The 27369-nt window shown below is 50.4% G+C and overlaps 2 protein-coding genes across 3 annotated transcripts in view; one reads left to right on the forward strand and one right to left on the reverse strand.

Moving 5' to 3' along the window:
- Positions 1–20482, forward strand: part of LOC144605251 (TBC1 domain family member 30-like) — a 23200-nt gene extending 2718 nt beyond the window's left edge. Inside the window, exons 3-12 of the mRNA XM_078420345.1 lie at positions 207–271; positions 2731–2796; positions 4507–4623; positions 6995–7180; positions 7833–8001; positions 9878–10046; positions 12682–12778; positions 13519–13616; positions 13706–13818; positions 17504–20482. Of these exons, the coding sequence (XP_078276471.1) occupies positions 207–271; positions 2731–2796; positions 4507–4623; positions 6995–7180; positions 7833–8001; positions 9878–10046; positions 12682–12778; positions 13519–13616; positions 13706–13818; positions 17504–18159 (1736 nt within the window). The 3' untranslated portion in view covers positions 18160–20482. The remainder of the gene's footprint in view (positions 1–206; positions 272–2730; positions 2797–4506; positions 4624–6994; positions 7181–7832; positions 8002–9877; positions 10047–12681; positions 12779–13518; positions 13617–13705; positions 13819–17503) is intronic.
- eif2d (eukaryotic translation initiation factor 2D) overlaps positions 20341–27369 on the reverse strand; it is a 25371-nt gene continuing 18342 nt past the window's right edge. For both annotated transcript variants that reach the window (XM_078420243.1, XM_078420242.1), the window contains 4 exons: positions 25110–25205; positions 24001–24121; positions 21985–22159; positions 20341–21052 (listed from right to left, as the gene is read on the reverse strand). In XM_078420243.1, the coding sequence (XP_078276369.1) occupies positions 20979–21052; positions 21985–22159; positions 24001–24121; positions 25110–25205 (466 nt within the window). In that variant the 3' untranslated portion in view covers positions 20341–20978. The remainder of the gene's footprint in view (positions 21053–21984; positions 22160–24000; positions 24122–25109; positions 25206–27369) is intronic.

The following is a 27369-nucleotide window of genomic DNA, read 5'->3' on the forward strand; positions in this document are numbered from 1 at the left end:
AATGGCCTACCCCTTATTCTTAAACTGTGGCCTCTTGTTCTGGATTCCCCAACATTGGGAACATGTTTCCTGCCTCTAATGTGTCCAACCCCTTAATATCTTATACGTTTCGATAAGATCCCCTCTCATCCTTCTAAATTCCAGTGTTGTTTCTGAGGCTCAGCTTTGAGGGGCGTCCAGCTGTTCTAACTGTCTGTTGGTGTCTCCAGGCTCCGACCCGAGGCTAAAGCGAGACGGCAGAAGCCGGAGGGATCAGAACGGCTTTCAGCAGGTTTGTTGGCAGCAGAAATGTGCAGACGCTGGTTTACACCGAAGATAAACACAGAGTGCTGGAGTAACTCAGCGGGACAGGCAGCATCTGTGGAGAGAAGGAACGGGTGACGTTTCAGGTTGAGACCTTTTTTCAGACTAGAGTCAGGGGAGAGGGAAACGAGAGATCTAACCCTAATCCTGTATCTCTCGCTTTCCTTTCCCCTGACTCTAGTCTGAAGAAGGGTCCTGACCCAAAACCATGAGACACAGGAGCAGAATTAGGCCATTTGGCCCATCAAGTTCGCTCCGCCATTCAATCATGGCTGATCTATCTCTCCCTCCTAACCCCATTCTCCTGCCTTCTCCCCATAACCCCTGACACCCGCACTAATCAACAATCTGTTAAACTCCACAGCCGTCTGTGGCAATGAAATCCACAGATTCACCACCCATTCCTCCTCATCTCTGTTCTCCCAACGTTGCCCGTCCATTTCTCCACAGATGCTGCCTGACCAGTTGAGCTTCTGTGGCACTTTGTATTTTGCTCATGATTGAAGCATCAGGGCGTCGCGGTGGTGCAGCGGGTAGAGCTGCTGCCTCACAGCGCCAGAGACCCGGTTCCATCCCGACCACGGGCGCTGTCTGTACGGAGTTTGTACGTTCTCCCCGTGACTACTCTAAAAGTAAACCTAGCAATTATAGACCTATTAGTTTGACGTCTGTGGTGGGAAAATTAATGGAAAAGATACTTAGGGACAATATATATAATTATTTGGATAATCAAGGCCTGATTAGAAACAGTCAACATGGATTTGTGCCTGGAAGGTCATGTTTGACTAATCTTCTTGAATTTTTTGAAGAGGTTACCAGGGAAATTGATAAGGGCAAGGCTGTGGATGTTGTCTATATGGACTTCAATAAGGCATTTGACAAGGTTCCACATGGAAGGTTGATTAAGAAGGTTAAATCGTTGGGTATTAATAGTGAGGTTGCAAGATGGATTCAACAATGGCTGAATGGGAGATACCAGAGGGTAACGGTTGACAATTGTATGTCAGGTTGGAGGCCAGTGTCTAGTGGAGTACCCCAAGGATCTGTGTTGGGTCCACTGTTGTTTGTCATTTACATTAATGATCTGGATGATGGTGTGGCAAATTGATTAGTAAATATGCAGATGATACTAAGATAGGTGGTGTAGTTGATAGTGAGGTAGATTTTCAAAGTCTACAGAGAGACTTGGGCCTTTTGGAAGGGTGGGCTGAAAGATGGCAGATGGAGTTTAATGCTGATAAGTGTGAGGTGCTGCATTTTGGTAGGACAAATCAAAATAGGACGTACAGGGTAAATGGTAGGGAATTGAGGATTGCAGTGGAACGGAGGGATCTGGGAATAACTGTGCATTGTTCCCTGAAGGTGGAATCTCATGTGGATAGGGTGGTGAAGAAGGCGTTTGGTATGCTTGCCTTTATAAATCAGAGCATCGAGTATAGAAGTTGGGATGTAATGTTAAAATTGTACAGGGCATTGGTGAGGCCGAATCTGGAGTATGGTGTGCAGTTCTGGTCGCCAAATTATAGGAAGGATGTCGACAAAATGGAGAGGGTACAGAGGAGATTTACTAGAATGTTGCCTGGGTTTCAGCACTTAGGCTACAGAGAGAGGTTGAACAGGTTGGGTCTTTATTCTTTGGAGCGTAGAAGGTTGAGGGGGGACTTGATAGAGGTTTTTAACATTTTGAGAGGGACGGACAGAGTTGACGTGGGTAGGCTTTTCCCTTTGAGAGTGGGGAAGATTCCAACAAGGGGACATAGCTTCAGAATTGAGGGACAAAGGTTTAGGGGTAACATGAGGGGGAACTTCTTTACTCAGAGGGTGGTGGCTGTATGGAATGGGCTTCCGGTGGAAGTGGTGGAGGCTGGCTCGATTTTATTATTTAAGAGTAAATTGGATAGGTATATGGATAGGAGGGGATTAGAGGGTTATGGTCTGAGTGCAGGTAGATGAGACTAGGTCAGGGAGAATGGTCGGCGTGGACTGGTAGGGCCGGACAGGCCTGTTTCCATGCTGTAGTTGTTATATGGTTATATGGTTATATGGTTACTGCGTAGTTTTCTCCGGGATATGATGATATGAGACGATAGAACGTTATTGATCCTAGGAGGGAAATTGATCTGGCAACAGTCATAAACACAAGATACACCAAACATGGAATTAAAGTGAAGTCCAGGATTGGGGATGGGCATCAATCTCCGGTTTCCTCCCACACTCCAAACACGTGCAGGTTTGTAGGTTAATTGACTTGGTATAAATGTAAATTGTCCCCAGTGTGTGCAGGGTAGTGTTAGTGTGTGGGGATCGCTGGTCGGCGCGGACTCGGTGGGCCGAAGGGCCTGTTTCCGTGCTGTATCTCTAAACTAAACTGAATGTAAATATCGGTATGTTTGCGGACACTAACCCAGGAGCCGTGTGTGTTTCCAGTGGGTGGAGACCTGCAGACCCATCGTGTGGCTCCCAGCCGGAATACCCGCCGCATGGAGACAGCACGTGAGTGACAAGAGCAGAATTAGGCCATTCGGCCCATCAAGTCTACTCCGCCATTCAATCACGGCTGATCTATCTCTCCCTCCTAACCCCATTCTCCTGCCTTCTCCCTACAACCCCTGTCAAATAGTGATTAAATATATCCACTGACTTGACCTTCACAGTTTCCTGTGGCAAATAATTCCACAGATTCACCACCCTCTGAGTAAAGAGATTGCTCCTCATTTAAACATCTCCTTTAAACTTCACAACTCTACGTAGACTTAGTGTAAGAAAATAACTGCAGATGCTGGTACAAATCGAAGGTATTTATTCACAAAATGCTGGAGTAACTCAGCAGGTCAGGCAGCATCTCAGGAGAGAAGGAATGGGTGACGTTTCGGGTCGAGACCCTTCTGACCTACGCTAACCTATGCTTAGGGTTGCCAACCGTCCCGTATTAGCCGGGACATCCCCTATTTTGGGCTAAATTAGTTTGTCCCGTACGGGACCGCCCTTGTCCCGTATTAGTAGAGTTGCCAACTTCCTCACTCCCAAATACTGGACAAAGGGTGACGTCACCGCCCCGTGCCCCACGTGACCTCACCCAGCCAGCGGCCACGTGCTCCCGCATCTAATGGCGGCCGCCCGGGGCCGGGAGGCGGGTTGCATAGCATTGGTGGAGCGGGAGCACGTGGCCGCTGGCTGGGTGAGGTCACGTGGGGCGCAGGGCGGTGACGTCACCTTGTCCCGTATTATTGAGTGAGGAAGTTGGCAACCCCTACCCACCCTACACACACTAAGGACCAGCGATCCTGCACATTAACACTACCCCACACACAGTAGCTCACCTTAAAGCTGTGCCCTCTGGCATTTGATATTCACAGATCCAGATTGTTAGCTTTGAGCGTCTGCTGTCTGTAATGTCATTGAGAATATTTAGCGTGATTGATAACAAACCGCGATGGATCGGCAGTGAGGACCCAGATCACGGGGTTGGTCTGTGGGACAATGTCGGGTTGACTGAGTGATCCAGCGTGGAAACAGGACCTTCAGCCCGTCATGCCCACACTGGCCCACATGTCCCAGCTACACTAGCCCCACCTGCCTGCGATCAGTCCATACCCCTCTAAACCTGTCCTGTCCATGTACCTCAGCAGGTCAGGCAGCATCTCGGGAGAGAAGGAATGGGTGACGTTTCGGGTCGAGGCCCTTCTTCAGTCTGAAGAAGGTCTGAAGAAGGGTCTCGACCCGAAACGTCACCCATTCCTTCTCTCCCGAGATGCTGCCTGACCTGCTGAGTTACTCCAGCATTTTGTGAATAAATCGATTTGTACCAGCATCTGCAGTTATTTCCTTACACTGTCCATGTACCTGTTTAACTGTTTCTTAAACATTGCAATAGTCCCCAGTATCGCAACTACCTCCTCTAGCAGCTCGTTCCATACACCCACCACCCTCTGTGTGAAACAGTTACCACGCAGATTTTTATTAAGTAATTTCCCCTTCACCTTAAACCTATGGCCTCTGGTCCTCGATTCCCCTACTCTGGGCAAGAGACTCTGTGCGTCTACCCGATCTGTTCCTCTCATGATTTTGTACATCTGTATAAGATCACCCCTCATCCTCCTGCGCTCCAAGGAATAGAGACCCAGCCTGCTCTACCTCTCCCTGTAGCTCACACCCTCTAGTCCTGGCAACGTCCTGGTGAATCTCTGTCCCGTCCTGTTGCAGATCTGGGTGATGATGGCTGACCACTACCTCGAGACCATCGCCCTGGATTGGGGGAAGACCGTGCAGAGGGTCATGGGAGGCGTGGATCAGGATGCGTTGGGAGTGCGTGTGGAGAAGGTACGTACGCACAAGCCCCCTCCCTCCCTCCCTCCCTCCCTCCCTCCCTCCCCCACCCCCCCCCCCCCCCCCCCTCCCTCACTCCCTCACTGGCTGTGAATATGCATCAGTTTTCGGAGCAGAATATGGCCATTCGGCCCATCAAGCAGGGAGGCTGATCAGTTATGGTTGTCCTGGTCTTGGAGTGCATAGGATTCATACGTTATAGGAGTAGAATCAGGCCATTCGGCCCATCAAGTCTACTCCACCATTCAATCATGGCTGATCTATCTCTCCCTCCTAACCCCATTCTCCTGCCTTCTCCCCATAACCCCTGACACCCGCACTAATCAACAATCTATCTGTCTCTGCCTTCAAAATATCCACTGATTTGTGGCCTCCACAGCCGTCTGTGACAAAGAATCCCACAGATTCACCGCCCTCTGACTAAAGAAATTTCTCCTCATCTCCTGTCTAAAGGAACGTCCTTTAATTCTGAGGCTGTGCCCTCTGGTCCTAGACTCTCCCACCAGTGGAAACATCCTCTCCACATCCACTCTATCCAGGCCGCTCAATATTCTGTAAGTTTCAATGAGGTCCCCCCTCATTCTTCTAAACGCCTCTTCAGTTGGATTTCAACTGACGTCACATGGAATTGGACACAGAACTTTACGAAGGCAGTATCTGTGGAGAACATGGATAGGTGACGTTTCACAGAGTGCTGGAGTAACTCAGCGGGTCAGGCAGCATCTCTGGAGAACATGGATAGGTGACGTTTCACAGAGTGCTGGAGTAACTCAGCGGGTCAGGCAGCATCTGTGGAGAACGTGGATAGGTGACGTTTTGTGTTGGGACTCTTCCTTATGATGATGTTTAGTAATCGGGACCTGTGGGTCTTGGCAGACTGAACGCAAGTTTTGGGCAGAACGGTGGCCGAGTCCGTTGGTCTCGCTGATGTACAGGTGGCCACATCGGCAACACCGGATGCAGTAGATGAGATTGGAGGAGGTGCACCTGAACCTCTGCCTCACCTGGAGGGACAATCGGGGTCCTTGGATAGAGTCGAGGGGGGAATAGGAACAGGTGTTGCATAGTTAGAAACATAGAAACATTGAAAATAGGTGCAGGAGGAGGCCATTCGGCCCTTCGAGCCAGCACCGCCATTCAATATGATCACGGCTGATCATCCACAATCAGTACCCCGTTCCTACTTTCTCCCCATATCCCTTGATTCCGTTAGCCCTAAGAGCTAAATCTAACGCTCTCTTGAAAACATCCAGTGAATCGGCCTCCACTGCCTTCTGTGGCAGAGAGGGTACCTAGGGAGGGGCTGGTTTGGGTGGGAAGGGGTGTGTTCCTCCAGCATCTTGTGTCTATCTTTTGTGTTAACCAGCGTCTACAGTTGATCTTTATTACCGGAAGGCCATTGTCCGTGTTACTTAGTTTAGTTTAGAGATAATGTGCGGAAACAGGCCCTTCGGCCCATCGAGTCCGCGCTGACCAGTGATCCCTGCACATTAACACTATCCTACGCACACTGGGGACAATTTACACATACACAAAGCCAATTAACCTACAAATCTTTGGAGTGTGGGAGGAAACCAGAGCACAGACACACGCGGTCACGGGGAGAACGTACAAACTCCACACAGACAGCGCCCGTAGTCGGGATGGAACCCGGGTCTCCGGCGCTGCGTAACAAGAGGAGTTGAGTATAGGAGCAAAGAGGTCCTTCTACAGTTGTACCGGGCCCTGGTGAGACCGCACCTGGAGTACTGTGTGCAGTTTTGGTCTCCAAATTTGAGGAAGGATATTCTTGCTATGGAGGGCGTGCAGCGTAGGTTCACTAGGTTAATTCCCGGAATGGCGGGACTGTCATATGTTGAAAGGCTGGAGCGATTGGGCTTGTATACACTGGAATTTAGAAGGATGAGGGGGGATCTTATTGAAACATATAAGATAATTAGGGGATTGGACACATTAGAGGCAGGAAACATGTTCCCAATGTTGGGGGAGTCCAGAACAAGGGGCCACAGTTTAAGAATAAGGGGTAGGCCATTTAGAACGGAGATGAGGAAGAACTTTTTCAGTCAGAGAGTGGTGAAGGTGTGGAATTCTCTGCCTCAGAAGGCAGTGGAGGCCAGTTCGTTGGATGCTTTCAAGAGAGAGCTGGATAGAGCTCTTAGGGATAGCGGAGTGAGGGGGTATGGGGAGAAGGCAGGAACGGGGTACTGATTGAGAATGATCAGCCATGATCACATTGAATGGCGGTGCTGGATCGAAGGGCTGAATGGCCTCCTCCTGCACCTATTGTCTATTGTCTATTGTAAGGCAGCAACTCTACCGCTGCGCCACCGTGCCGCTGATGTTCTCTGTGGACACTTGCTTGCAGGATCTGCGTCAGTCCAGTCTGAAGCGGTACGGCGGCGCCGACCAGAAACGCTTTGCGGCCGCACTGAAGCGCCTGCTCGTGGCCTACGCTCGCTGGAATGAACGCACGGGCTACTGCCAGGGGTTCATCACTCCGGCAGCGGTCATCCTCGCCGCCATGGGCGGTGACGAGGGGGCTGCCTTCAAGGTCGGTCTCAGCCAAAGGTACTAGAGGAGCAAGATGGACCACTCCGTCAAAATCGCCGATACTGAACGCAATGGAGCGTAACGGCCGCCATTTTAGTAGGCAAACCCCGCCGTTCGCTCTGCCTCTCGTGGTGTAATCAGTGTTGTGGGGGAACAGTATGTGTGATGATGCCATTAAAATGCAGAACGTATCTCATCTATCAATTGAAAGATTTTTGTTATTTTTCTTGTTAAATGTTTCTGCAAGTTTCTGCCGACCAAAATGGCGCCGTGACCTACCACGGTCTTTAGGGTCGAGTGGTCCATCTTGTTCTGCTCTATTATCTTTGGTCTCAACATTCTTGGATAGTCCGCTGGAAACATCGCTAACTCCTCTCCCCTTCCCCATCAAAGAACGGCACAAAGTGCTGGAGTAACTCAGCGGGTCAGGCAGCATCTCTGGCATATGTGGATAGGCCTGTCCACGTTCTCCAGAGAGGCTGCCTGACCCGCTGAGTTACTCCAGCACTTTGTGTCTTTGTTTGTAAACCTGCGTTTGCAGTTCCTTGTGTCTCCTTGTCCCTGTCGGTGTGCTGCACTGTTGTGTATTCTGTGTTCAGTGTTCACATTCTAGCTGTGTACATCTTGGCCCACACGCCTTGTCTCCTCTCCAGGTCCTGGTCCATCTCCTTGACAATGTGCTTCCAGACAATTACTTTGCCAACAGCATCAGCGCCCTGACGGTTGACGTGACCGTCTTCCACGAGCTGCTCAAGATCCAGCTGCCCGACCTCTGGCAACATCTGGAGCATCTGTACAGGGCGGCCAAGCAAGCTGGAGATGGTGAGTGTGGAGCACAAGGACCTTGGTGGGCTTTCCACTTCAGTTAAAGACACAGAGTGCTGGAGTCACTCAGCGGGTCAGGCAGCATCTGTGGAGAACATGGATAGGTGACGTTTCAGCTGCAGGGAGAGAGAGGTTGGGCAAACGTGGATTGTTTTCTCTGGAACTTCGGAGGTTGAGGGGAGATCTGATAGAAGTAAGTAAAATGTTGAGAGGCGTAGACAGGGTAGACAGTCAGAACCTTTTTCCTAGAGTGAGAACGTCAATGGCCAGAAGGCATGGATTTACGGTGAGAGGAGCAAAGTTTAAAGGAGATGTGCGGGGTGAGTTTCACAGGGAGGTGGGGGTGGGGGAGGGGGTGGAGGTGGGGGTGTGGGTGGGGGTGGGGGTGGGGTTGGGGGTGGGGTTGGGGTTGGGGTTGGGATTGGGGGTGGGGGCCTGGAACGTGCTGCCAGGAGTGGGGGTGGAGGCAGATACGATCGTGGTGTTTAAGAGGCTTTCAGACAGCCGCGTGGATATGCAGGAATCATGTAAACACTGTGGGCTGAAGAGCCAGTTGCTGTGCTGTAGTGTTCTGTTCAGTGAATGGTACAACAGCTTTAATGGGGGCAGGGAGAAGAGGGAATGCCCGGGGTGGGGAGGGTGTTTGCTTTGCTGAGGCAGCGTGGTGTAGATAGAGTTGCTGGGGCTGGGCAGAGCTGGTCTATGTGATGCACTGGGCTCCATCATCAATCGTACCAATGTCGTGTGGTCTTGGGCAGAGCTGTTCCCAAACTAAGATGTGATGCATGATGAGAGGATGCTTCCTGTAGTGCATCTGTACAAGTTGGAGGAGAGGAAAGAGTTTTATATATTAAATGTTAGGACAGCACAGTGGTGTGGCGGGTCGAGCCGCTGCCTCACAGCACCAGGGACCCGGCTTCCATCCTGATCTCGGGTGCTGTCTGTAAGGAGTTTGCATGTTCTCCCTGTGACCGTGCAGGCTTCTGCCCACATCCCAAGGACGTGCGGATTTGTAGGTTAATTGGCCCTCTTGTAAATTGTTCCCAGTGTGTGGGATAGTCCCAGTGTACAGGGGAACCATTGGTCGGCATGGACTCAGTGGGCCGAAGGGCCTGTTTCCGCGCTGTACTACTAAACTAAACTAAACTGCTCCGGTTTCCTCCCAAGTCCCAAGGACGTGCGGGTTTGTGGGTTCATCGGCCCCTCTGTAAATTGCCCCCTGGTGTGCAGGGAGTGGATGGGAAAGTGGGATAACACGGAACCAGTGTGAACGGGCGATCGCTGGCCGGCATGGACTCAGTGGGCCGAAGGGCCTGTCTCCAAAGATAGACACATAAAGCTGGAGTAACTCAGCGGGTCAGGCAGCATCTGTGGAGAACATGGATAGGTGACGTTTCACAGAGTGCTGGAGTAACTCAGCGGGTCAGGCAGCATCTGTGGAGAGAAGGAATGGGTGATGTTTCGGGTCGAGACCCTTCTTCAGACTGGTTAGGGATAAGGGAGACGGGAGACATAGACGGTGATGTGGGGAGATAAAGAACAATGAACGCTGAATCTCTCCACATCACCGTCTGTATCTCTCGTTTCCCTTATCCCTAACCAGTCTGAAGAAGGGTCTCGACCCGAAACGTCACCCATTCCTTCTCTCCAGAGACGCTGCCAGTCCCGCTGAGTTACTCCAGTTTTTGCGTCTGTCTTCGGATGAATCCACGGTCTGCGGTTCATTCTTGCACGTTGCGTTTGAGCGCGCTGTGCTTCCTTGGTCTGCCCGGGTGTGTCGGGGAACTGTCTGAACTGTGACATGTGTGTGATTAGTGTGGGCGTGTGCTGTTGACGTGTGCCGTTGACGTGTGCCTGGCCTTGTTCCCTGCAGGGAGGTGTGTCTTGCCGCTCCACAGCGTGGTCACCATGCACTGGTTCCTCACGCTCTTCACCTCCTGTCTTCCCAAAGACTCCGTCCTGTGGATCTTCGACGCCATCTTCTTCGAGGGTTCGGAGGTGATGCTGCGAGTGGCCCTGGCCGTGTGGGCACAGCTGGCAGAGTAGGTGACGTATGTGTGGCCCTGGCCGTGTGGGCACAGCTGGCAGAGTAGGTGACGTATGTGGTCCTGGCCGTGTGGGCACAGCTGGCAGAGTAGGTGACGTATGTGTGGCCCTGGCCGTGTGGGCACAGCTGGCAGAGTAGGTGTCGTGTGGCCCTGGCCGTGTGGGCACAGCTGGCAGAGTAGGTGACGTATGTGGCCCTGGCTGTGTGGGCACAGCTGGCAGAGTAGGTGTCGTGTGGCCCTGGCCGTGAGGGCACAGCTGGCAGAGTAGGTGACGTATGTGGCCCTGGCCGTGTGGGCACAGCTGGCAGAGTAGGTGACGTATGTGGCCCTGGCCGTGTGGGCACAGCTGGCAGAGTAGGTGGCATGTGCCCACAACATGGGCAGGAAGGAACTTATTGATGAAGAGAAAAATATACCTTTGATTTATATTGTACAACATTATTATAATCTAGATTATAAAACTTAACTCAATTTCTTCTGACATAATTCCCTCATGGATTTGAAAGCTTTGCACACCTTATTCAATAGACAATAGGTGCAGGAGGAGGCCATTAGGCCCTTCGAGCCAGCACTGCCATTCAATGTGATCATGGCTGATCATTCTCAATCAGTACCCCGTTCCTGCCTTCTCCCCATACCCCCTGACTCCGTTATCCTTAAGAGCTCTATCTAGCTCTCTCTTGAATGCTTTCAGAGAATTGGCCTCCACTGCCTTCTGAGGCAGAGAATTCCACAGATTCACAACTCTCTGACTGAAAAAGTTTTTCCTCATCTCAGTTCTAAATGGCCTACCCCTTATTCTTAAACTGTGGCCCCTTGTTCTGGACTCCCCCAACATTGGGAACATGTTTCCTGCCTCTAACGTGTCCAACCCCTTAATAATTTTATACGTTTCGATAAGATCCCCTCTCATCCTTCTAAATTCCAGTGTATACAAGCCTAGTCGCTCCAGTCTTTCAACATATGACAGTCCTGCCATTCCGGGAATTAACCTAGTAAACCTACGCTGCACGCCCTCAATAGCAAACATGTGTAGGCAGCAACTGCAGATACCGGTTTAAATCAAAGATAGACACAAAATGCAGAATGAGTAACTCAGCGGGACAGGCAGCATCTCTGGAAGGAAGGAATGGGTGATGTTTTGGGTCGACCCGAAACGTCACCCATTCCTCACCAGAGATGCTGCCTGTCCCGCTGAGTTAATCCAGTGTGTTGTGTCTAAGATGGCTGCTAGCACTCCGATTAAGCAGTAACATTGGGGGGTTATAATAGATAGGAGCAGAATCAGGCCATTCAGCCCATCAAGTCTACTCTACCGTTCAATCGTGGCTGATCTATCTCTCCCTCCTAACCCCATTCTCCTGCCTTCTCCCCATAACCCCTGACACCCGCACTAATCAAGAATCTATCTATCTCTGCCTTAATAATACCCACTGACTTGTGGCCTCCACAGCCTTCTGTGTCAATGAATTCCATAGATTCACCGCCCTCTGACTAAAGACATTCCTCCTCATCTCCTTCCTAAAGGAACGTCCTTTAATTCTGAGGCTGTGCCCTCTGGTCCTCGACTCTCCCACTAGTGGAAACATCTTCTCCAAATCCTCCCGGTCCAGGTTTTCATTTATTGAAGTGTTTCTTTTGTTCTTTTCACACTATTGAGTTGTGTCGTGGAAAATGGAAGTCAAATATAACCTGAATTATAGCGTCACACCGCGCAGAAACAGGCCCTTTGGCCCAACTTGCCCATGCTGGCCCATGCTGGCCAAGATGCCCCATCTACAATTGTTTAGTTTTGTTTATTGTTACGTGTACAGTGAAAAGCTTTTTTGTTGCCTGCTATCTAGTCAGCGGAAAGACTACATGATTCGTTTACAATGTACAGATAGTCCCACATGTCCGCCTTTGGCCCAGATCCCTCTAAACTTTTCCTATCCATGTACCTGTCCAAATGTCTTTTAAATGTTGTTATAGTCCCTGCCTCAACTACCTCCTCCGACAGCTCGTTCCATACACCCACCACCCTCTGTGTGGAAAAGTTGTCCTTCGGGTTCCTATTAAATCCCCTCTCACCTTAAACCCATGTCCTCTGGTTTTTGATTCCCCAGCTCTGGGTAAAAGACTCTGTGCGTTTACCCAATCTAGTCCCCTCATGATTTTATACATAAGGCCGGCACGGTGGCGCAGCGGGTAGAGCTGCTGCCTCACAGCACCAGAGACCGGGGTTCCATCCCCACACCGGCGCCGTCTGTAGAGTTTGTACGTTCTCCCCGTGACCGCGTGGGTTTTCTCCAAGATCTTCGGTTTCCTCCCACACTCCAAAGACGTGCAGCATTGTAGGTTAATTGGCTTGGTATAAGTGAACATTGTCCCTAGGGTGTGTTAGTGTGCGGGGATCGCTAGTCAGCACGGACTCGGTGGGCCAAAGGGCCTCTTGCTGCACTGCATCTCTAAACAAAACTGAACTAAACCCGTATGAGATCGCCCTTCAGCTTCCTGCGTTCCAGGGAATAATGGAGGGGTGCGTTTACAGACCTGTTGTGCTGCTGCAAGTAAGACATTGGTCATTCTGTGTCTCGACATGACAACTGAACGTTCTTGCCTGGTGACTGTGAGCTGCTTTGTGTCGCAGGTGGATCGGACGGTGCCAGAGTATCGAAGAGGTTTCGTTCGGGTTAAGTCGGGAGATGGTGGCAAGGAAGGTTCTGGAGCCTGAGGGGCTGATGCAGGTGAGGATGGAACAGCTTAGCCTGGTCTCGCTGGTGGTCCGGGGATGAAGGGGGGGACCTCAGGGAAACTCGCCCAATAGTGTAAGGTCTGGATGGAGTGGATGTGGAGAGGATGTTTCCACCAGTGGGAGAGTCTAGGACCAGAGGGCACAGCCTCAGAATTAAAGGACGTTCCTTTAGAAAGAAGTTGAGGAGGAATTTCTTTAGTTGGAGGGTGGTGAATCTGTGGGAGCAGCCCGATCCATCAGACATGGACAACCCCTGCTGTCTGCATCATGTATGCTGCACTAGCCTCTCCTCATAACTCAAACCCACTCGTCCCAGCAACAATATTGTGAAAAAAGTCACAGTGCTGGAGTAACTCAGTGGGTCAGGCAGCATCTGTGGGGGACTTGGATAGGTGACGTTTCACAGGGTGCTGGTGCTTGAGTAACTCAGCGGGTCAGGCAACATCTGTGGAGAACATGGATAGGTGACGTTTCACAGAGTGCTGGAGTAACTCAGCGGGTCAGGCAGCATCTGTGGAGAACATGGATAGGTTACGTTTCACAGAGTGCTGGAGTAACTCAGCGGGTCAGGCAGCATCTGTGGAGAACATGGATAGGTGACGTTTCACAGAGTGCTGGAGTAACTCAGCGGGTCAGGCAGCATCTGTGAGGGACTTGGATAGGTGACGTTTCACGTCGGGACCCTGCCTCAGACTGGCGGTGTTGTGTTACAGTGCACTGTTTATCTTCCAGGCGGTGCGCTCAATGGCTGCGTTGCCCTGCCTTAAAGTGAGGGAACTGAGAGAGCGGTACAGGTCGGGGCCGGTGCAGACCAAGCCGACTGTCACCAGGTATGAGCGTAGCTGTGGTAACACTCAGCTGTAATGTTCCAGCTCGGTGCCGGGCGGAGAGTGACGTGTCTTTTCTGCCTTGTCCCCAGCGCTCGGCCACATGAACCATCGCTGAGGAGGAGCACAGCCAGCGAGACCAATGGTCACTGCACCTTCCTGGCTGCTGTTGGGTATGCCCAGACACAGAACCAGCATCACACAGGTACCGGGCCGATCCTGCCGCCCAACCACTGACCGCCCGGCACTGACCGCTCCACCACTGACCGCCCGGCAACTGCGGCTCCACCACTGACCGCCCGGCACTGACCGCAAGGCACTGGCTGCTCCACCAGTCCCAGTGGGTATAGGATACAGTTGTGTTAGTGTGCGGGGATCGCTGGTCGGCGCGGACCCGGTGGGCCGAAAGGGCCTGTTTCCGCGCTGTATCTCTAAACTAGACAGACAGTCCAGCATGGGAACAGGCCTTCTGGCCCACAATGTCCCTGCCACACACGGTTTGTCCTCTGCCTGCATGTGATCCATGTGTAGATCTGCCTCCACCACCGCCCCTGGCAGCGAGTTCCAGGTCCCCACCACCCTCTTGCCAGCATGGACACGTTGGGCCGAAGGGCCAGTTTGCGTGCTGTACACCTCCTCTGACCCATTCCCCGTTGAACACTAAGTTGACTCACGGGCCGAGTCTCAGCTGCTGCCTGTGGTGATGCAATCACATCACAGGATGTCTGGATGTTCATTAATAAGTGAAGGTGTCACATATCAACATCTGTCTGTTGGTCTCACCGTCAGCAACAGTTATCTTTATCGCCCGTGGGAAGATTCCGCTGCCCGGCTATTTCAGGAACGTTTCAGCCGCGGCAGCCCGGCCCTCCCGTGTGGTTCAGTTTAGTTTAGAGACACAGCGTGGAAACAGGCCCTTCGGCCCACCGAGTCCACACCCACCAGCGATCCCCGCACACTAACACTATCCTACACACACTGGGGACAATGTACATTTACACCAAGCCAATTACCCCACAAACCCGCACGTCTTTGGAGTGTGGGAGGAAACCGGAGCACCCGGAGAAAACCCATGCAGGTCACGGGGAGAACGTACAAACTCCGTACAGACAGCGCCCGTGGTCAGGATCGAACCCGGGTCTCCGGCGCTGTGAGGCAGCAGCTCTACCCGCTGCACCACTGGTATCTGGGAGCGTCACAGAGCAGCAAACCTGACACTCTGACACAGAGCCTCTGCACTTCCTCGTGTCCACTGCTGACTATTGATTTAGGGAGTCTCCTGTTAGGACATTGGGAGTTGTTGTATCTCCTTCCCTCCCCCACCCTCCGCCCCTCGTTCTCCAAATAGTTTCACTGTCCTCCTGATTAATGTTACTGATTATATGCCTCGTTCTCACCTTCCCCTCAGCCAACAATGAACCATTCTACATCTCCTTGCACATCGTCTGCTTTGATCTGTTGTTTTCACACCTTACTCTTCCTTATCTCTGTGTCTCCCTCTCCCCTGACTCTCAGTCTGAAGAAGGGTTTCGACCGGAAATGTCACCCATTCCTTCTCTCCCAAGATGCTGCCTGACCTGCTGAATTACTCCAGCTTTTTGTGTCTCTCTTGGGAGTTATTTGGAAGATAGACACAATGCTGGAGTGACTCCTGCTGAGAATCAGGGGAGATGGAGACACAGAGATATGGAAGGGCAAGGTGTGAAAACGAGACATCAAAGGGGACGAGGTTCAAGGGAAATGTAGAATAGATCATTGTTGGCTGAGGGGGAAGGTGACAAGGAAGTATACAGAGATAACGTTTACTCAGGACAGTCAGACTGGTGGGAGAACTGGGAAGGGGGAGGACGGAGAGAGAGGGAAAGCAAGGGCTACTTGAAGTTAGAGAAGTCAATGTTCATACCGCTGGGGTGTCAGCTGCCCAAGCGAAATATGAGGTGCTGTTCCTCCAATTTGCGCTGGGCCTCACTCTGACAATGGAGGAGGCCCAGGACAGGAAGGTCAGTGTGGGAGTGGGAGGGGATGTTAAAGTGTTGAACAGCTGGGAGCTGTTGTAGATTTAGACAATAGACAATAGGTGCAGGAGTAGGCCATTCAGCCCTTCGAGCCAGCACCGCCATTCAATGCGATCATGGCTGATCACTATCAATCAGTACCCCGTTCCTGCCTTCTCCCCATACCCCCTCACTCCGCTATCCTTAAGAGCTCTATCCAGCTCTCTCTTGAAAGCATCCAACGAACTGGCCTCCACTGCCTTCTGAGGCAGAGAATTCCACACCTTCACCACCCTCTGACTGAAAAAGTTCTTCCTCATCTCCGTTCTAAATGGCCTACCCCTTATTCTCAAACTGTGGCCCCTTGTTCTGGACTCCCCCAACATTGGGAACATGTTATCTGCCTCTAATGTGTCCAATCCCCTAATTATCTTATATGTTTCAATAAGATCCCCCCTCATCCTTCTAAATTCCAGTGTATACAAGCCCAATCGCTCCAGCCTTTCAACATACGACAGTCCCGCCATTCCGGGAATTAATCTAGTGAACCTACGCTGCACGCCCTCCATAGCAAGAATATCCTTCCTCAAATTTGGAGACCAAAACTGCACACAGTACTCCAGGTGCGGTCTCACCAGGGCCCGGTACAACTGTAGAAGGACCTCTTTGCTCCTATACTCAACTCCTCTTGTTACGAAGGCCAACATTCCATTGGCTTTCTTCACTGCCTGCTGAACCTGCATGCTTCCTTTCATTGACTGATGCACTAGGACACCCAGATCTCGTTGAACTCCCCCTCCTCCTAACTTGACACCATTCAGATAATAATCTGCCTTTCTATTCTTACTTCCAAAGTGAATAACCTCACACTTATCTACATTAAACTGCATCTGCCATGTATCCGCCCACTCACACAACCTGTCCAGGTCACCCTGCAGCCTTATTGCATCTTCCTCACAATTCACACTACCCCCCAACTTAGTATCATCTGCAAATTTGCTAATGGTACTTTTAATCCCTTCGTCTAAGTCATTAATGTATATCGTAAATAGCTGGGGTCCCAGCACCGAACCTTGCGGTACCCCACTGGTCACTGCCTGCCATTCCGAAAGGGACCCATTTATCCCCACTCTTTGCTTTCTGTCTGTTAACCAATTTTCTATCCATGTCAGTACCCTACCCCCAATACCATGTGCCCTAATTTTGCCCACTAATCTCCTATGTGGGACCTTGTCGAAGGCTTTCTGAAAGTCGAGGTACACCACATCCACTGACTCTCCCTTGTCAATTTTCCTAGTTACATCCTCAAAAAATTCCAGTAGATTTGTCAAGCATGATTTCCCCTTCGTAAATCCATGCTGACTCGGAACGATCCCGTTACTGCTATCCAAATGCTCAGCAATTTCGTCTTTTATAATTGACTCCAGCATTTTCCCCACCACTGATGTCAGACTAACTGGTCTATAATTACCCGTTTTCTCTCTCCCTCCTTTCTTAAAAAGTGGGATAACATTTGCTATTCTCCAATCCACAGGAACTGATCCTGAATCTATAGAACATTGAAAAATGATCTCCAATGCTTCCACTATTTCTAGAGCCACCTCCTTAAGTACCCTGGGATGCAGACCATCAGGCCCTGGGGATTTATCAGCCTTCAGTCCCATCAGTCTACCCAAAACCATTTCCTGCCTAATGTGGATTTCCTTCAGTTCCTCCATCACCCTAGGTTCTCCAGCCCCTAGAACATTTGGGAGATTGTGTGTATCTTCCTCATACCGCTGGGGTGTCAGCTGCCCAAGCGAAATATGAGGTGCTGTTCCTCCAATTTGCGCTGGGCCAATTTAGGGGGACTGAGGGAAACGTTGTATGGATGGATTCCTCTTTCTCTTTGCACAGACAGCTCGGAGACACAGTCTGGTGTGACACTGGTGCCCCCGGGCAAGACCAAGGGTGTGAGTCGCCTACTGAATGAGCAACGGCTGGAGAAGAGCAGCAGCGGCAGAGGTGATGGAGGTCCCAGTGGCCAGGCGGCTGAGGCGGGACACAAGGAGCAGAGGAGGAGGCTGCTGGGTCCTTGGTGTTCCCAGGTGTCCCGCAGAACCTTGGTCCGGGGGCCGAGGGGCCGGGCAGCGGGCAGTGACACGGTCAGCTTGCTCCAGGACCACAACGACGTCTGCAAGGCCGACCCTCCCAACGACCCCGCCTCGGTCTACCCTCGCCTGGACCGAAGCTGGAAAACTCCAGCAACGTCCTGGGAAAACGACGGGAAAGGCACCGAACTCCAGACCGGCCCGTCCCGGGAAAATGGAGGGCACGGCTTGTCGGGGGTTGAAAGGTTGTTCCAAACACTTGACATTTGGGAGCAGCAGCCCGGCCTCTCGCCAGCCCCCGAGCGCAGCCCCTCGGACATTCCCAAGGCCAAGGGTCTCGCCACCGCCCCGACGGAGAAACGCACCAGCACGGGTCTGCCTGGCTGTCTCTTCACCAAACCCCTCGCTCACAAGAACACAGCGATCCGACGCATCGCCCACATGCCCCAACTCAGCCACTGACTCTGGAGGGGAGGTGGGTGGCTGAGGGGAAGGGAGGAAAATCCATCGCAGATCAGTTCACCAGAAGGTGATTGGGGAAAGAGGGTCTCTTATCCAATATTACAGTAATACAGCATGGAAACAGGCCCTTTGGCCCTACTTTCCCCCTCCGTCCAACATGCCCCATCTACACTGGCCCCACTTGCTCGCGTTTGGACAATATCCCTCTAAACCTGCCCTATCTATCAATGTACCTGTCCAATTGCTTTTTAAAAGTTGCGATAGTCCCTGCCTCAACCTCCTTTGGCAGCTCGTTCCACACCCCTGAAAACACTACCTCTCAGATTCCTATGGAATCTTTCCCCCCTCACCCTGTACCTGTGTCCTCTGGTCCTCGAATCCCCTACTCTGGGCAAGAGACTCTGTGCATCTACCCAATCTATTCCTCTCATGATTTTATACACCTCTCTAAGATCACCCCTCATCCTCCTGCGCTCCAAGGAATAGAGACCCAGCCTGCTCAACCTCTCCCTGTAGCTCAAACCCTCTAGACCTGGCAACATCCTTGTAAATCTTCTCTGAACCCATTCATACTTGACAATATCTCTCCTATAACATGGTGCCCAAACGTCACCTATCCATGTTCTCCACAGATGCTGCCTGACCCGTTGAGTTACTCCAGCACTCTGTGAAACGTCACCTATCCATGTTCTCCACAGATGCTGCCTGACCCGCTGAGTAACTCCAGCACTCTGTGAAACGTCACCTATCCATGTTCTCCAGAGATGCTGCCTGATCCGCTGAGTTACTCCAGCACTCTGTGTCTTTCCCAGGACAGTATGGGAATGGGACGAGGGATTAAAATAGTGTTGTAAGGGTTTGGCAAAAGGGTTGCCAAGTCTACGCTTGGTCCATCAAAAGTCACAACTAATATCCGAGGCAAAAGGGCAGAGAGACTTGGTGAATAATTATTGAACATTCCTCCCTCATTAGGATAGATTTCCCCTTTGCAGAATTTTAAGTTAGGAACAATTCAACTGAACAGCATGTTTGAGGAAAAAATATGCTTGTTAGAGATCTTTTCCAATTACAAAATATCTTACAATTTTTGTGCATAACAGAATTTCGAGTTATGATCAAAGCAGCCTAGATTATATTAATATTAATTACATTGGTCACCAATGCAACATAAAATTATTTGATACATGAAGTGTGGATTTCTGTGCATTGACCATAAAATACTGTTCAATTTTAGAAGAAACATAGAAAATAGGTGCAGGAGGAGGCCATTTGGCCCATCGAGCCAGCACCGCCATTCAATATGATCATGGCCGATCATCCAAAATTCAGTACCCCGTTCCTGCTTTCTCCCCATACCCCTTGATTCCGTTAGCCCAAAGAGCTAAATCTAACTCTCTCTTGAAAACAGTCTTGGAAACTGAGAACGTACAGATAGTATAAGAAAATAACTGCAGATGCTGGTACAAATCGAAGGTATTTATTCACAAAATGCTGCAGTAACTCAGCAGGTCAGGCAGCATCTCGGGAGAGAAGGAATGGGTGACGTTTCGGGTCGAGACCCTTCTTCCGACTGATGTCAGGGGGGGCGGGACAAAGGAAGGATACGTCCAGATACGTCAGTGGGAATGATAAGGTCTCGGGTTTGCCATGCAATGTGTCTGTTGTGAGTTCTCTGACTGACTTGTTGCTCATTTCATTTAACAAAAAGATGCCTCACTTGCTCTCCACGCCCACAATCGATCCAGTTGCTGAGTGTTTCATGCAGGAATGCCATCTCTGTAGGGAGCTTAATAAACTCCATGCTTTCCAACTACAGAATCCAAACATTAATTATACAGAAGCCAAATGCTGGGAATGTTAGAAATCAGAATAGAAAATGGAAGTCAGGCAGCATCTGTGCGCAGTGGGTAGAGCTGCTGCCTCACAGCGCCAGAGACCCGGGTTCCATCCTGACTACGGGTGCTGTCTGTATGGAGTTTGCACGTTCTCCCCGTGACCGCGTGCTCCGGTTTCCTCGCACACTCCAAAGACGTACAGGTTTCATTGAGCTGTAAAATTGTCCCTCGTGTGTCGGACAGTGCGAATGTACGGGGTGATCGCTGATGGGCGTGGAGTCGATGGGCCGAAGGGACCGTCTCCACTCTATCTGTATCTCTAAAGTATTTGACCCGCACCCCCCCCCCCCACCCCCCCTCTCTTTTCTCGCTTTCGGCTGCTCTGGAATGGCCAATTAACACGGCGCTTCCCACCAACACCCACAGATCTGTGTGAATTAAAACAATAAGTGAATTAAATAAACGCTCCCTCTGCATTAAAACACGCTGCCAGAAGCTTTAGTGTCTGTGGTTTTTATTGCAAATTAACAGTGCACTTCATCTCAGACCTTTTGCACCATGCGCTTCTCTCCAGCAGCAACGTACCCTGGTGGATTGTGGAAACGGCACTGACACAGCAAGCTGGGGACCACCAAGTATCTCATCCTCCCAGGAGCCAAGACAAATCACTGCATGCCTCCCAGTGTGGGCAGGCCAGTGTAGGCAGCCCACTGTGGGCAGGCCAGTGCGGGCAGCCCAGTGAAGCCTGGTGCTTTCCACACTGTTACTCCCGGTGGATGAGTGTACACACACGCCAAGCTGCATCCTCAACCAAAGACAGACACAAAAAGCTGGAGCACCTCAGTGGGCCGGGCAGCATCACCATGGTCCACAGCGTGCTGGACATCGATACTTAAAGAGTTTTGTAAAAGGCTGAAGAGACACAGGTACCGGCAGTGTGTTGTTACTGTGGCTGACGGCCGGGCGTTGCGTGGATAAACCAGCTCACCGCCTCTTTTTGCCAACCTTTGGGGCTTTACTCAAGCCTTCGATATATTTCGACAGGATCTTGTATTCCTCTGTAACGAGATCACAAAACAATATTTAGCTGGAATGCAATATTTTTACAGAAACCCCCTTGCGTATCCTGCCCGCAAAGTTCATCAGTGACAATAGACAATAGGTGCAGGAGGAGGCCATTCAGCCCTTCGAGCCAGCACCGCCATTCAATGCGATCATGGCTGATCACTCTCAATCAGTACCCCGTTCCTGCCTTCTCCCCATACCCCCTCACTCCGCTATCCTTAAGAGCTCTATCCAGCTCTCTCTTGAAAGCATCCAACGAACTGGCCTCCACTGCCTTCTGAGGCAGAGAATTCCACACCTTCACCACTCTCTGACTGAAAAAGTTCTTCCTCATCTCCGTTCTAAGTGAGAGGACTAGAATTAGGCCATTCGGCCCATCAAGTCTTACTCCGCCATTCAATCATGGCTGATCGACCTCTCCCTCTCAACCCCACTCTCCTGCCTTCTCCCCATAACCCTTGACAAAGTTGGCACGGGTGGCACAGAGACCCGGGCTCCATCCTGACCTCGGGTGCTGGCCGTGTGGAGTTTGCACGTTCTCCCTATGACCGCGTGGGTTTCCTCTGGGTGCTCCAGGTTCCTCCCACATCCTAAACACGTGCGGGTTTGTAAGTTAATTTTCCTTCTGTAAACTGTCTCAGGTGTGCAGGGAGTGGACAAGAAGATGGGATAACATGGAACTAGTGTGAACAGGTTACCGATGGGCCGAAGGGTCTATTTCCTTGCTGTATTCAAGAGAGAGTTAGATTTAGCTCTTAGGACTCACGGAATCAAGGGATATGGGGAGAAAGCAGGAACGGGGTACTGATTCTGGATGATCAGCCATGATCATATTGAACGGCGGTGCTGGCTCGAAAGGGCTGAATGGCCTCCTCCTGCACCTATTGTCTATGTTCATGTTACTGACTAAACTGAAGGTACTTGCCTGTGAGGATCTTGGCAACGTGATTGACCTGGTTGCCTTGAACCTGCAGGTCCAGCTTGTCCTTTGTGCCAGGGACCGCATTGAAGGTGACACTGGCCTGGGCTCTCAGCTGGAGCAGGCTTCCAAACTTCTGGCCATCAATGCCAAACACATCAAGGTTTTTGATCAGAGTTACCTGTCAAAAAGCAAACAACGGATTTCCATTTCAAAATGACAACATGCAGTCACACAGCCTCTCCCTTTCCACAAACAAACAAACTCCCTCCCTCCCTCCTCACGTTTCACTCCTCCTCTTTAGTTCAGTTTATTGTCACGTGTACCGAGGTACAGTGAAAAGCTTTTGTTGCGTGCTATCCAGTCGGCAGAGAGCCTATACATTGCTACAATCGAGCCGTCCACAGTGTACAGATACAGGAAAAGGGAATAACGTTTACTGCGAGATAAAGTCCAGTAAAGTCCGATCAAGGATAGACCGAGGTTCAACAATGAGGTGGATGGGAGGTCAGGACCACTCTCTATTTGGTGAGAGGACGGTTCAGTTGCCTGATAACAGCCGGGAAGAAACTGTCCCTGAATCTGGAGGTGTAAGAAAATAACTGCAGATGCTGGTACAAATCAAAGGTATTTATTCACAAAATGCTGGAGTAACTCAGCAGGTCAGGCAGCATCTCAGGAGAGAAGGAATGGGTGGCGTTTCGGGTCGAGACCCTCCTTCAGACTGAACCTCTGAACCTGGAGGTGTGCATTTTCACACTTCTGTACCTCTTGCGTGATGGGAGAGGGGAGAAGAGGGAGTGGCCGGGGTGAGACTGGTCCTTGATTATGTTGCTGGCCTTGCCGAGGCAGCGTGAGGTCTAGTTCACCCCCCACTACAATCAGTCTGACGAAGAGTCCCGACCCAAATCGTCATCTCCTTCCACAGATGCTGCCCGACCCACTGAATTCCTCCCCATTTTTAATCTCTAAACATTGTTTTTTTTAAACACAGTGAGATATGATCAGAGTGCTGCACGTAGATTCACAGTGGGATCCATGAAAGCAGAAAAAAATATAGTAAAGGAAATTCCCAACGTGACCGAGACCGGGAAACTTTGAATATTGGTAACTGCTGACTCTGTAAAGGAAGCCCAGTTTAGTTTAGTTTAGAGATACAGCGTGGAAACAGGCCCTTTGGCACTTTGATTCCGTACCGACCAGCGATCCCCCACACATTAACACAAGCCTACACACACTAGGGACAATTTTACATTTATACCAAGTCAATTGACATACAAACAAGTATGTCTTTGGAGTGTGGGAGGAAGCTGAAGATCACGGACAAAACCCACGCACTGGGCCTGCACGCGCTGGAGTTTCGAAGGATGAGGGGGGGAGCTCCGAGACTTACCGAATAGTGAGCGGCCCTGATAGAGTGGATGTGGAGAGGATAGTGGGAGAGTATAGGACCAGAGGGTCATAGCTTCAGAATTAAAGGACGTTCCTTTAAGAAGGAGATGAGGAGGAATTTCTTTAGTGAAAGGCAGACATGGATTTAGTGCGGGTGTCAGGGGTTATGGGGAGAAGGCAGGAGAATGGGGTTAGGAAGGAGAAAGATAGCTCAGCCATGGTTGAATGGCGGAGTAGACATGATGGGTCAAATGGCCTAATTTTGCTCCCATCACTTATGACCTTATGAGAACGTACAAACTCCGTACAGACGGATCAAACCCGGGTCTCTGGCGCTGCGAGGCAGCAGCTCTACCCGCTGTGCCACCGTGACGCCCTACTTAATCAATATAAGCTGTTGAAATGTTGGAAGAAGGGTCTCGACCCGAAACGCCACCCATTCCTTCTCTCCAGAGATGCCGCCTGACCCGCTGAGTTACTCCAGCACTTTGTGTCTATCTTTGAATTAAACCAGCATCTGCAGTTCCTTCCTGCACACAAGCTGTTGAAATGACAATGCAGCAAATCCTGGCGTGGCGTTAATGGGGAATGCGTTGGCGTTCCCGTGGGATCTGGCTCGCAGTCACTGACCTTCTTGTTGGAGGCTCGCTGGGCCACATCAATGATGATCGGTTTGATGTTCCCCTTGTGTACGACCGGCTGCTGCCCGGGGAATGCCACTTGATGACATTTCTGCAGTCGCTCCAGGCACCTGTAAAACACCAGCAGCTCGAGTCCGTCCCAGCACTAAATCAGATTTAGCAAGGAGTTGATTAAATGTCCATTAAACCCTTCCCTTTGAGGGTAATTAGCTCCCTTTGCTACTGTGTGCCTGCACGCTGTGCATTTTAACAAGGCAGATGTTGCAGTGTCCCCACCTGCACTTGGTGGCTGGAGAGATTTATCAATGGCCAGAACAGATATATTTAAACACTGAAGATAGACACAAAATGCTGGAGTAACTCAGCATGTTCGTCAGCTTGGAGCGGCACAGTGGTGCAGCGGGTAGAGCTGCTGCCTCACAGCGTCAGGGACCCGGCCTCGATCCTGACTGCGGGTGCTGTCTGTACGGAGTCTGTACGTTCACCCCGTGACCGCGTGGGTTTCCTCCGGGTGCTCCGGTTTCGTCCCACATTCCAAAGACGTGTGGGATTGTAGGTTATTTGGCTTTGGTAAAATTATGAATAGTCCCTAGTGTGTAGGTAGAGGTAATGTTAGTGTACGAGGCGATCGCTGGGCAGAGCGGACTCAGTGGGGGGGGAGGGCCTGCTTCCCCACTGTGTCTCTAAACACTCTAAAGTCTAAAGGGTCAGGCAGCATCTCTGAGAAAATGGACAGGTGACGATTCAGGTCGGGATCATTCTTCAGACCCAATCAGATTCTTGAGGTCCCGCCTCAAAACGTCACCTATCCATGTTCTCCACAGATGCTGCCTGACCCGCTGAGTTACTCCAACACTTTGTGTTTGCTCAAGATTCCAACATCTGCTGTTCCCTGTGTCTCTATACCATCAAAAGGTTTGCCGTTCCTTCCGACACTATCTAATCGTTGGTAAAGTTGACTGATTTTGTGAGGCAGTGTGGAATGTTTATGTACATTAAAGATATATAAATGGCAGTTGATGTTAATCTGATTGTTACGTTAACTCAGTGAATAATATTGCAACCGTACAGCTTTACTGCAGAGGTTTAATGACTTACCTGTTAAAGAGGTCATCCCATTTGAGTTTAGAAACTACGTGATACTCAGACTTTTCCAATATACAGTCGCACAGGATGGGATCAACAATGACATAACTGGTGGAAAAACAAAAGGGAAGTTATCACCCAAATGCAGTAACAATGAAACTAATCTTGTAGCTTTGACTTGTATCATCATCATCATCACTAAATGCATTAGACAATGGTTTCGTCCAGAGATTTGTGCGACACGATGTGGACATCCATCAGTTCAGGGCTGAGGGCAGTAATGACAAAATCACCGCTCCTGGTCTGCCTATAATATGTGGATAATATGTGGATAACAGCCCAGACCATCACGCAAGCCAACCTCCCTTCCATTGACTCCATCTACACCTCACGCTGCCTCGGCAAGGCCAGCAGCATCATCAAGGACCAGTCTCACCCCGGTCACTCCCTCTTCTCCCCTCTCCCATCAGGCAAGAGGTACAGAAGTGTGAAAACGCACACCTCCAGATTCAGGGACAGTTTCTTCCCGGCTGTTATCAGGCAACTGAACCGTCCTATCACCAACTAGAGAGCGGTCCTGAGCTCCCTTCTACATCATTGGAGACCCTTGGACTATCTTTAATCGGACTTTATGACTTTATCCTGTATCTGTACACTGTGGACAGCTTGATTGTAACTAATCATGTGTTGTCTTTCCACTGACTGGATAACACACAACAACAAAGCTTTTCACTGTACCTCGGTACACATGACAATAAACTACTCAGGTTTTCATGGGCAATTTTACACTTTCTAGGTAAGATGGACCAAATTATGAACATTTCTCAAAGTCCCTCGAATGGACCATGGTACATTATTATACAGGATGATAGAACAATCAGAAACTGCATAAACACTCCTCCTCTCCCATCAGGCAAAAGGTGCAGAAACACACCTCCAGATTCAGGGACAGTTTCTTCCCGGCTGTTATCAGGCAACTGAACCATCCTACCACAACCAGAGAGCAGTGCTGAACTACTATCTACCTCATTGGTGACCCTCGGACTATCTTTGATCGGACTTTGCTGGCTTTACATCGCACTAAACGCTATTCCCTTATCATGTGTCTGTCTGTACAGTGGAAATGGATCGATTGTAATCATGTATTGTCTTTCCGCTGACTGGTTAGCGTGCAACAAAAGCTTTTCACTGTACCTCGGTACACGTGACAATAAACTAAACTAATATTAAGTATAATTTTCAGCACAAGTAACAGATTCAGGTTTTCTTGGGCAATTTTACATTTTACAGATATGATGGACCAAATTCTGTACAACATTTCTTAAGAGTCTCTTGAATGGACCATGGTACATTATTATACAGGATGATAGAAAAATCAGAACTGCACAACCACTGCACAGCACTGCCCAAGGACTGAAGAAATCGGCCATTTGAATAAATGGTCATCTTTGACCCATTGTTCAAACTAGTTGGTCAAATCTTCCCAAGTGCTCAACACAATGTTTGAGAGAGAGTTCAGAGATACAGGCCCTTCGGCCCACCGGGTCCGTGCCGACCAGCAATCCCCGCACACTAACACTATCCTACACACACACACTAGGGACAATTTACACATACACCAAGCCAATTAACCTACGTACCTGCACATCTTTGGAGTGTGGGAGGAAACCGAAGATCTCGGAGAAAACCCATGCAGGTCACGGGGAGAACGTACAAACTCCGTACAGGCAGCGCCCGTAGTCGGGATGGAACCCGGGTCTCCGGCACTGTGAGGCAGCAGCTCTACCCGCTGTGCCACCGTGCCGCCATGTGATGGGTGTACAAACACGGAGTGTAACGTGACTAATTGGAAGTACTCAGTGGGTCAGGCAGTATCTGTGGAATTCTCTGCTTCAGAAGGCAGTGGAGGCCAATTCTCTGAATGCATTCAAGAGAGAGCTAGATAGAGCTCTTAAGGATAGCGGAGTCAGGGGGTATGGGGAGAAGGCAGGAACGGGGTACTGATTGAGAATGATCAGCCATGATCACATTGAATGGCGGTGCTGGCTCGAAGGGCCGAATGGCCTCCTCCTGCACCTATTGTCTATTGAACACAACAGCCTTAACTTGCCCAGTGCTATTTAGATCACAGACCAAGTGGGTGTGAATGTTGTTACTTTCCACACACAGCGGGATAAATATTGCTCCTTGTTGTTGTGTTAACTGACAGATTCCACAGAAACTGACAGAAACCGGATCAGTTTTTTAATGACCATTCCAGACTGCTCACTTA

Source organism: Rhinoraja longicauda, chromosome 24 (genome assembly GCF_053455715.1).
Source record: "Rhinoraja longicauda isolate Sanriku21f chromosome 24, sRhiLon1.1, whole genome shotgun sequence".
NCBI classification, from domain to species: Eukaryota; Metazoa; Chordata; class Chondrichthyes; order Rajiformes; family Arhynchobatidae; genus Rhinoraja; species Rhinoraja longicauda.